Below are 10,523 nucleotides of genomic sequence, written 5' to 3'. Positions count from 1 at the left end.
TATCATCTATCATCTATCTATCTATCCATCCACCCACCTACCATAGAGCCCGGTTCCATATGTCCTTAATCTCTATCAGGACCTGGGGGGTGGGTTGTAGGAAGAGGAGGTGGTCCTTGCCTCTCAGAGTTTCTTCTTAACAGACAGCAGATCTAAAAGTTCCAGGAAAACATAAAAGTCCTTGGTTATCTCCAGGCATCAGCCTTTGAGGCCTACCCTTGCAAGGGGGCCTCCTAGGCCCCTGGCCTCCACTTCACCTTTCTTCCCCAAGTCTAAACAGAGATGCATGCCATCCTGACAGGTCATATTGAGCTTCAGAATCATCAGCTCTAAAGTCTTTATCTCTTCAAGAGAATGTAAATGAGAAGGAGACATCTTCCTCCATGGCTTATCCCAAGGAACCCAGAGGAGAAAAACTTTTCCCTTCTCTTTCCCTAAACTTACTCTCTAGTCTACAGATTTGGCAAGCTTACAGGACAGAGAAGGTTGGGATGAGAAAGAAATATACAAAAAGAAGGGGCTGAGTCTATGGAAAAGTGAGAACCCTCCTCCTGGTTTCCCAGGTCTGGTTTCCCTACAGAGTCAGAGAGAAGGGACAGGAGAAATCAGCCACAATCTGCAACATCCCTTATTCCAGACTCCTTATTGGTTCTTCAGTAGACACTGGACAACTGAAGTTGAGAGTTAAGGTTTGTGTGTTTGCTTAGAGTAAACTCAGGGAACTCTAGAGATGGTGGGATGTCACCAGGCCAGGAGTAGGGGGATTAAAAAGAAACCATCAGACATTGACGTAAAACTAATTCACATCCACTGGTTTATTATTGATCACGGGGCATTTCACATCAACACTAAAATTCTTTATTGCAAGTTTTACAATAATCAAGTAAATTCAGTCCAAAAACACAATGACCACCATGGGGGTAGGGGGGACTCTACCTACAGATGGCCTCTCTGAACTGAAAGTTCATCTTGATTTTCTTTTGCCTCCTCAAACTGAACAGCTCTGAGAGGCTCTCCATATGCATTTAGCTTTGTCTGCTGTCCTCCCCTCTCCTCCTACCCCCCCACAATAATACAAAAGAACTTCATAGCTTTGTTCTCCTTAAAACGACTTCCCCCACACTAACCTCCCCTGCTGCATTTTCAATGCAAAATGCCTAAGGAAAGTGTGTGTGGGGGGGTGAATCTGCTTAAAATTTTTCCTTTTTCTTTTCCTCATTTCCCCTGAAATTCACTGAAACCAGACCATCGTACCTTGTAATATATACTTTTTGCAGCTTTTTTTCTTAAAAAATAAATACCCCCCAATGACCTTTAAAATAATAATAATTAAAAAAAAAAAAACCCAGCAGGTACCATGCTAAGACAACACCACATGCTTAAAAGGGTCCTTAACAGTGAAGGGAGAAGGGCCAGGGGCTTGTTTATCTGTTTTGTCTGTTTGGAATTGACAAGGGAGGAAACAGGAAGAAGAGAGAAAAAGAACCAAAAAATATATATATATTAAATTCTATAAATAAGAGTCAGTTTGTGTGTGAGGGCGCTTGGGGCACGGGGTGGGGGCAGGGGTGTGAGTTATGTTTTATAACCTGGTGATGTCCTCTGCCCGTTGCTGCTCCGGCGGCGTGGCGCTCTGGGAGTGGTCCTCAGAAGGGCCAGGGGTGGCTGCCGAGAGGGTGCTGGGCGCAGCGCCGGCCGGGGGCGCTGACCTCACTTTTGTGTTGGGGAGTCGGTGGTCCTTCTTCCATTTCATGCGACGGTTTTGGAACCAGATTTTGATCTGCCTCTCAGAGAGGCACAGCGAGTGGGCGATCTCGATCCTTCTCCTTCGGGTCAGGTAGCGGTTGTAATGAAACTCTTTCTCTAATTCCAGGACTTGCTGCCGGGTGTAGGCTGTCCTCGAGCGCTTGGGCTCCCCTCCGTTATAATTGGGGTTCACTGGGGGGTGGGGAGGGGAAAGCAAATAGTGGGGTTCAGAGGCAGCAGGCTCCCCACCCCCACCCTCACCCCATCCTCAGCTTTGAGGAAAAGGAGGAGGGAGTGGTGGAAATAAAGTCATCAAGCTAAATGGGTTATAAAGAAGTTGAAGGAAGCTGGAGACTTTGTAGTGTAATAAGAGGGGAATCCTCGTTGTACCGACACTGAATTATTTATGCGCCCTTAGAAAGCGAGCATAGTTTTCACACATACATAACAGATCGTAGCACATGGCTCGGACTGCCCAGAGTAGCTAAGCCATAAAATTTATGGGGGATGTAATTACCCATTCTCGCTCGTAAATCCAGTTCAATTGTGCTAACCCAGAGTCGCTCCTGGAGAGAGAGGGGGAAGGAGAGAAAGGAGGACGGGGCCGGAGGGGGCCGGAGAGGGTGGGGAGCGCCGGGGAAGAGAGAAGGGAGGGGGGAGCAAAAAGCAAAGTTGCCTACCCGTGCTAACGTGAATTTTTTTCATCCAAGGATAGACTATGGGCTGCTTGCTGGCGGCGCTGGAGGGATGGTCGGGGGCTGGCTGGCTGCAGGCTGGCGGGGCTGGGGACGGGGAGGCGGAGGCGCCTGAGAGAGGCGCCGGCTCGCAGAGCGCTTGCGATTTCTCGGGGTGGTGGTGGCCCGCCTGGGCCGGCCCGTGGCCTCTCGAACTGCCCGGCCCCTGGAGACTGGTGCAGCTATACTGGCGCTCAGGGTAGCTAGGGCGCGGAGGCGGTGGTGGGTATAATTCCTGGTGGTGATGCTGGAATCCCGATTCCCTGGTCCGGCCGTAATATTCCGGACTGTGCTCAGGGATGTAGCTATTTTGCGAATATTCTTCGCATGGAGGAAATTTCGGATCGATGTAGTTAGAGTCCATCAAATACGAGCTCATGATCATTAATTTCTGGAGTGGAAAATAATTTTTCTCGCTTTGTCGTTTTTCTGCTCCATAAAGCCCTCCTACTAGCTAGCGACCCTGTAAAGTTACTTTCACCATGTGACTCCGCCGGCCAATCACACGGAGCAACCCAGTCCCCGGATAAGGAACCGAATCGCTTTATTCAAAATGTATCCAATTTTTTGTGTGTGTGGTGCTGCTGCTGGGGGTGGGGTGGGGGGATAGCTGGCAGAAGCTGGGGTGCTCACCAGTGCACACCCTGCCAGACTGACAGCCCTCCCCCTGCAAAAGATGGGAGGCTCCCCGCTCCGCTCCACATCCTGGGTACTGGGGGCTGTCGGGAGGCTGAGCCCTTGCCCAAGGTCTCCTGTCCGGCCTCCAGTGGGTCTCGTGGGCCTCAGCTCCAGTGCTTTTCCAGTGGGTTCCATTCGTGGCAATAGTATTGTTCAGTCTGTGTAGGTCACAGGGCAGCTCCCCTCTTTCGCAGGAAGAGGAAGTTCAATGAGGACTGAAGTGGAGGTTGGATGGGGAGGGGCCCAGGCTGAGCCTAGGAGGCTGGAGAGCCTGAGGTGCCCCCCATCCAAGGATCCCAAAGTCCAGCCCCCCCCCACACACACTCACCCAACCCTGTGGCCAAGGGGCTGGAGAGACCGGGTCCCAGCAGGACTAGGCAGGTAGAGGCAGCGGGATGCAAATGATTCTGACGTCATTTCTGGAGGTCTAGGGGTTGAACCCCCGCTGAAGAGAGACAGGAAGTGGTTGGCAAAAGCAGAGTTCAGAAACCTAGCCCTCCCCTGCTACCCACTGACCTTCCCTGCTGGTCCCAGAGCAGAGGACCTCTCCTGCTAGCCCTTGTGTCCAGCCCTGCTCCCTGGCCTACTGGCTTCTCACAGCACCCTCCAGACTGGTTCCAGAGCAGCTCTCTGAAAAAGGGAGCTCTCTGCCAGGAGTGGGTGCCTGTGAAGGGGCCCAGCGAAGGCCCCGGATTTCTCCATGCCCGACTTAAAGGCAGGCCTGTGTGGGTAGCGCCTGCTTGCAACCAGCCAGGGACCTGTATCCCTGTAACACGTGTGTTTACATGTAAACACGTATTCCCAGGGGCCAGCTCCAGGCTGTCTTCCAAAAAGGAGAGGTGAGGTCACTGAGCTGGGGGGGCAGGGCAGGGGTCTCCAGCCCATTCTCACTGTGCCCCTCCCTCTGTCACCCACCCACAGGATACCCTGATGGGGGGTGGCAGGGCCAGATAGGAGAGAGGGGGCAAAGAAGGGCTGCTTTTCCAGGGCCCCCTCCCTCAGCAAGGGGTGGTCACGTAATGCCGCTGACTCCAATTAACATCTTTTATAACTCAGAGTTGGGGGGGTGCAGCAGAGGGGAAAGCCCAGGGAGGGAGCCGGGTCCCCATGTTGTACTTGATAACAATTATAGTTTAAAATCATAGCTTGCCGGGGCTCAGCTATATTTTACTTGATAACAATAAAAGTGACACATAAAGTTAACTGTTTATGTTTTATTTATTAGACTAAATCTGCCAGCGGTGGTAGGAGCGCTTGCCTCTCGCTACAGCTTTTATAGGGCTGTAAAACGTCATAAATCAGTCTCGCGGAATCGCCCGCACTCTTTGTGTCGGCGGCGGCGCAGGGCTGGCGGCCGCTGACTGCCTGCTCCCTCCTTTCCCCGAAAAGTCATAATGTGATTTTTTTCCCTCTGATTTTATTATTATGATCGCCGCCGTGATTAGTCAATCTACCTTTAATTCGCCGCCCTATGCTGCCTCCTCCCAGCCCAGCCTGGTTGACACTTGAATAAGTACCTTTTAAAACGGCATAACAACTATTTGAGGGTTTAATTAGAACATCTGCAATTAAGGGAAAGAAGAAAAAAAATAATAAAGGCCTATGACAGAGACACTGAAAGTAGGAGATTCCCAGCAGCCTCTCGCCAATGGAATGTGAGAGGGTCTCCCATTTCCAATTTAGGGCTCACTCTGAGGGCTGGAGTGGGAGGAAGGCTCGGCCACAGGAGATGGCCAAAGGGACCCATTGGGCCTGGGCCCAGGCTTCTGGCTGCTTTCCCTGCTCCAATGCTTAGGGGTCCAGCCCCAGCTCCAGCATAGACTCACCAGAGCTAGAGCTCAGCCCTGCAGTACTTGAGAGTCCTTGGATACTTGCTCCCCAAGAGACAGCCCCTGCCTCCTCTTATCAGCAGGGTAAGGGAACAGGAGATCCCTGGAGGTCAACTATCTCTTATAGAAGATGCTTAAACTCCAAAGCTTTTGGAGAATGCTTATTCACTTGGACCTGAACCCTCTGAGTATGAGGACAGGGTATGTGGTTGGAAGAGGACCTTGAGGTGGTGAGGGGGAAACAGCTGCTTGGTGGTGGTGGAAATTGTGTGAAGATTTTCAATTTCTTTTATTCCGTTTCTTTCTTTGTAATTATTGCTGGTGTGTGTGTGTGTGTGTGTGTGTGTGTGTGTGTGTATACTACAAGTTGCTGCAGGTGGGTAAAGGGAAGTCAGTACTGAATCCTGAACTACAGAAGTCTGAGCTATAGCCCCACACTGCCCCATGGGGCAGCAAAGCCTCAGAGAGCAGTGGTAGGAAGGGCAGGTGCGAAGGGTATCTTTCAGAGCTCTTGCCCAGTCCAACCTCCTTTCTAGACCTACACTTGGTTGTGCTGCTCCACCCTGCCCTGCCTGCCAAAGGAATCTACCTGGCCCTCCTCCTCCCAGCCCACTCCTGTCATCTTCTGCCAGCTCCTCCCCCCACCTTGGCTCTCTTTTCTTTAGTTGTCACCCTCTTGAACTTATTAAGGCACCCTTTGCCTACCACTGTAAGCCCCCAAACCTCCTAGATTTCTTACTTCCTGCAGGGAAGAGCAGGAGACCCTCTTTGGGCCATCCTAAAGAGACACAGATGGTTCAGATGCCAACTTTGCCTTTGGTAATTATGGTTAACAAATATGTATCCATACATGCTATTAATATTTACTAAAATATTCAATGTCTTTTATGCAGACATCAGTAAGTGTAGCTCCCATTCTGGGTTTGCATAGCTAATTCGGCATGAATATCTAGAAAGTAAAATCTGTAAGATGCCCCCCAAATGTGCCCACACTCATTTACATCACTTATAAAAATAATAAGCCAAACAACAACAAAAAAACCCTCTCTTTGGGCATCTGCAGCTTTATCGAAAAAGAAGTCGCCTAACACATGGGCAAAATACCTCAGCATACAAACACATACACACATGTTTACCTGGATATTATTACAAACTAGTAAATAAAATCCTTTTGGAGGATGCACTTAGCAATAGATTGGTGTGGGAGGGGGTACCACAGAGGTTCTCCTCAGTAATGAATCTTTGTTATCTGGTCTTGTCTTCTTTTGTGTTTTCCATCCTGCCTCCTGCCTTGCCAGCCCAAAGGCCTCCATTTTCACCTCCACTTCGCTTGGTCCCAGTTTTATTTTTTATGTTTTCTGACTACCTTTCACCAGCATCCAAACACTCTCTGCATGCTGCCCCACACCCCATCTCCTTTCTAAATCTCGATCTGGTTTCTCTTTTGGAAACATGTTTCAGTACAAAGCGCTTCCCTTCTGACACCACTGAAGAAAAATATGTGTCCATTGTTGTGTGAGGCCTTATTGTGCCTGGATTACCATACTGACCGTTGGCTAACCCATATTCCTCCCCTCCCCAGTAACAAGCTGCCGGCTGAGAGACCCCAGTGGCTCCACAGATTCTGTGCTATGTTAAAATCCTACCTCACACTTCCTGGATTTTCTGAGGGGAAAAAATTAAATGGAAGAATCAATTCAGGACTTGGAGTGGAAAAGGAAGGGAAATGAGGGCCACTCTTTCCCACTCTCTAAAGTGCAGGGTTTTAAGAATGTATGTGCTTTGCTATTGTTGTTTTAGGGATTAAAAATTAAGGCATGTCTCTTTCCTTTTCCTCAAATAAATTGACTTTTAGATGGTATGCAATCAGGCAATGCATTTCATTTTGATTTTTTTTCCTCCCTCTAGGCAACTTGAAAACCCCAAACTAAAACAAGATTCTGATACCATTTTTTCTTTTGTGTTTGTGTGCGTGTGTGTATGTGTGTACAGATATATGTGTGTTTTTGTCCTTTTCTAATGCCAACAGGCAGGACTAATGTATGCAAAAGAATATGCAAATGCTTAATTGATTTTTTTCTTAAATCTCTTGTCAGTAAAAGTAATGAATTGGTCTAAAATGATTTTAATAACCTGGACGTGTCACTAGAAAATACTCAGCCTTTTTTTTTTTTTCCTCCTGGAATCATTTATAGTCTGAAAAAAAAGCAATCATGGAATGTTAATTTGCCCCCCTTTAAAATATTAAAAATGAATTTCCCCTGTTTGTTCAGAGACTACAGGCAAGGTTCTCCCCTGGATCTCCCCCACCTTGCCTTCCTTGGAATTCAATTTTCCTCAAATCTCGTTTAAAGTGGCTTTTTAAAAAGTGGCCGCATTTTAATATTGGTTAGACAGAGTGACCTGCATTTCACCTCGGGTGTTTGACTTGTCCCAATAGGTCACTGCCATGGGGTTATTGATGGGGAAACTCCATTGAAATTTGTCTCTTCGCAAATGGCCTTTAGATCTTCCAGCGAGTTCAATAACTAGTTATAATGTGGAAGGGGAAAAATGAAGGCCCTGGGCTAATGAATTTGATGTTTCATTTTTATGCTGGAGAAATTGTTAGTTAGAGGTTGGGTTCCCTCACCCTCTGCTCACCCCAGCTTCAGTGACCCCTACTCTCATCCAAAGCTGCAGGGCTATACTCCCATTAAGACTTGTGTTGGGGTGTCCTTACTCTCTTTGGTTGCAAACCTTACTTCTTATGAATATTGCAAATTCTGACATATGGATGCAGGAAGCTTGTTTTGCTGGAGTTTTGAAACCTGAACTTTTTTGTTAAAAGAACTTTCAAAGGAGCCTAATATGGCTTTAAAAGATCTAAAATTTTGGTTGACCTTAGTTTGTAGAGGCCTCCTTTGGTCCCACAATTGAGGAAACTGGAAACTCTTTTGGGAGTTGATAAGGGTGTTTCAAGGTGCTCCAATTTGTTCTTGGCCTCTGAGCTGCCAGTGATCCATGGGATTAGGCACCAGGACCAGGGAAAGCAAGATTGGGAAAGGTGAAGGATAGAGGAATCATTTCAGGAACAAGCAAGGGAATCCTGGATTCCCTCTAGGGTCACAGTCTGGATACATGGAGACTTAGTTGAGTTATTATTTGCAGAAATCGGTTCCATCACAAGAAGGGTACTCCTCCAAGAAAACTCAAAGACCAAAGATACCCAGTCAGTGAACTGGAGAGAGCGGGCAAGGTGAAGGGATGAAGATTTTGTAAGGTTTCCCTTTTTCTAGAATGCTCTAGGATGGGAGAGGAAAGGTCACCGAAGGAGAGGGAAGGTCTTCATTTTATTCTCTCCTTCCACAGCTAGGGTGGAAAGCCTCTGTGAGGAGGGACTGCAGAACACAATTCCCTGGTCCCTGACCCAACCACGGCACACCATCACCGTTATTAACCTCGGTTAACCACGCGGGCATCTTCCTCCCACAGAACAGAACTCCTTGGGCGCTGCCGCCGTATTTTCTCTTCCCAGAACCTTTCTTTCTCCTTCCCTGTTCAAAGGGGCCCAGTTTGCTCAGCCCGAAGTTCTTCCTTTATAAGTCCGGTGACCTCACACCCCGTCTAAGCCTCAGCCCATCACCCGGAGTCATCCTAAAGGTATGCATGCGTTAGATCCTGGGTTGGGGGAACCTAGGCCAAAGGAGGTAAGTGCCTGAAAAACCCGGGTGCTATCTCCCTCCATCCCCTCAAACCTAGAGGCAGTTTAGGTGCCACGTGGATTCCCCGACAAACTTTGCCTCCGCAGATCCGTGGTACCACTGGGATCTGGGGAGCAGCCTCAACTGGCACTTACTTACGATTTCCAACCCCATAAAAATGGGCAAGCCTGGGAAAGGGCTGGGGTGGCTCCAGGACGGGCTTGGAAGGGGTCACAGACTGCTCTTCCCAGCCTGGCGGGGATCAGTAGCCATCTGCACAGAACTTCCCGAAGCCGCTGGTCGACCGGGCCAGCGGGCAAGTCCCACACGTACGGCGCTTGCCTCCTCGGCCCTGCACCTTGGTGGCTGCCTCGGAATCCTGGACCCCAGCCTCGAGCCTCGCCCCCTCCCTGTTTTAATTACGTGATTGATTTTCTCTTGGGCTTCTAGACGCCTCTGTCTTCCAATGTTTAAGTCTTTCGGCTCCCTGCTTGCTTTTCCGAGTGCTTCTGGAGGGCTGCAACCTAGAGGCTGCCCCTGCGCAGGGTGGCAGTGCATCTCAGGGTCCCAGAGCCGCCTCGCCCTACACTCTAAGGAAATGGCCTAGCCGCGGTCCTCGGCGGGTCTGCGGCACGACCTGGGATGCGACAGTGTGCTCCTGCCCACCGCCCCGCGAGGGACTTCTTGCTGCATCTCTGATGGAGAAACGCTCCTGGTTGGGTCCCCTCGCGCCTGGCCTGGGAGCTGGGCTCTGCGGGTTTGTGTTTCTCTCTTCATCGGAATACGGTGTGTGTGTGGGGGGGGGGTCTGGACCTGGACACTGAGGAAGCAGGACGCTGACTCCGGGGCCTCTCGGGGAGCCGCAGCCTAAACACCTGGGCCCGGGGCTGGCCGGCGACCAGAGACTGGTAAGGCAGATTCGACCACAAATTGACGCGCCGGGCGCCTTGGGGGCGCTGGGCCAGCGGTCCAGGCTGTGGTCCCTCACCTGCAGCTGGCTACGGGGTTCGATGGCCATCCTACAGGCCCAGCCCAGCCGCGGCCTCCACGGGTGACTGCTGACACCCAGGAAGCCGCCGTGCAGCACCCTCCACCCCAGGCTCTGCAGGTGAGGCGAGAGGAACTTACATTGAAAAGGAGTGAACTAGGGTCGGATGGAAGTGCGGGACTAGAGTCCAACACTGGGCTCTGCTCCCACTGAGGCTGACCCCCTTTGCTTCTCTTATCCGGAAGGAGAAACTTTCCCCTCTCCAAACTGCTGGGTTTCCGCTTAATCTCTTTTATTTACAACTAATAAACACTTATCTGCTTGTTCTCCCACGTCCTGTTCATTCTGTGATGAGTCACTAGTAGCAGTTTTGTTTTTTTTTTTTTAAGATATTTGTATTCCCCCCCTCAGGGAGAGAAGGGGGTAGGAATGGTTTTTCAACTGCGGAAGTTCCGAGAAGCTTGGGTTGGTCACAACCTGTCCTCTGGCATACAACACCCCAATCCCCACCCCCCAAACCCGTTCCGCACCATAATGTTGCTGGGTAACTAAGAGTCCGTCTGCCTGGCTATTAGGATTCTGGAGACGTTGGCATCTGTAGCAATCATTAGTCAAAGCCGCGGAAGCCAAAGCAGCCGAGGAGTTGGACAGAAAAAATCTTGGAAATGATATACAGGAGCCGGGGAGGCATCAATCCCGGCCCATAAGAGCGCGGCTGCTGCAAGCGAGGCAGCGGGCTTAATTGGGCCCTGGGCACCGAAAACAACGCTGGAGGGGTATTTGCGGGTCGTTCAGTGACCCTGGCATCAATTGGGCACCCTATAAAATATTTGGAACTTAAACATACTTTCCTCCATTTTCCAAA

At 50.0% G+C, this 10,523-nt stretch overlaps 1 protein-coding gene across 3 annotated transcripts in view; it reads right to left on the bottom strand.

Moving 5' to 3' along the window:
* Positions 1-791: 791 nt before the first annotated feature.
* Hoxc4 (homeobox C4) overlaps positions 792-10,523 on the bottom strand; it is a 38,122-nt gene continuing 28,390 nt past the window's right edge. For 2 of the 3 annotated variants that reach the window (XM_017799627.2, XM_029566476.1), the window contains exons 2-4: positions 3,487-3,603; positions 2,427-3,343; positions 792-1,938 (exon numbers count right to left, since the gene is read on the bottom strand). In XM_017799627.2, coding sequence (XP_017655116.1) covers positions 1,583-1,938; positions 2,427-2,865 — 795 coding nt within the window. In that variant the 5' untranslated portion in view covers positions 2,866-3,343; positions 3,487-3,603 and the 3' untranslated portion in view covers positions 792-1,582. Of the gene's footprint in view, positions 1,939-2,426; positions 3,604-10,523 lie in introns of all 3 variants that reach the window. The other variant, XM_029566466.1, reaches the window with a different exon arrangement.

Source organism: Nannospalax galili, unplaced genomic scaffold, assembly GCF_000622305.1.
Source record: "Nannospalax galili isolate Female #2095 unplaced genomic scaffold, S.galili_v1.0 scaffold251, whole genome shotgun sequence".
In the NCBI taxonomy this organism is placed as follows: domain Eukaryota; kingdom Metazoa; phylum Chordata; class Mammalia; order Rodentia; family Spalacidae; genus Nannospalax; species Nannospalax galili.
The sequence above is the reverse complement of the archived record's forward strand: the minus strand, read 5'-3'. Positions and strand labels throughout refer to the sequence as shown.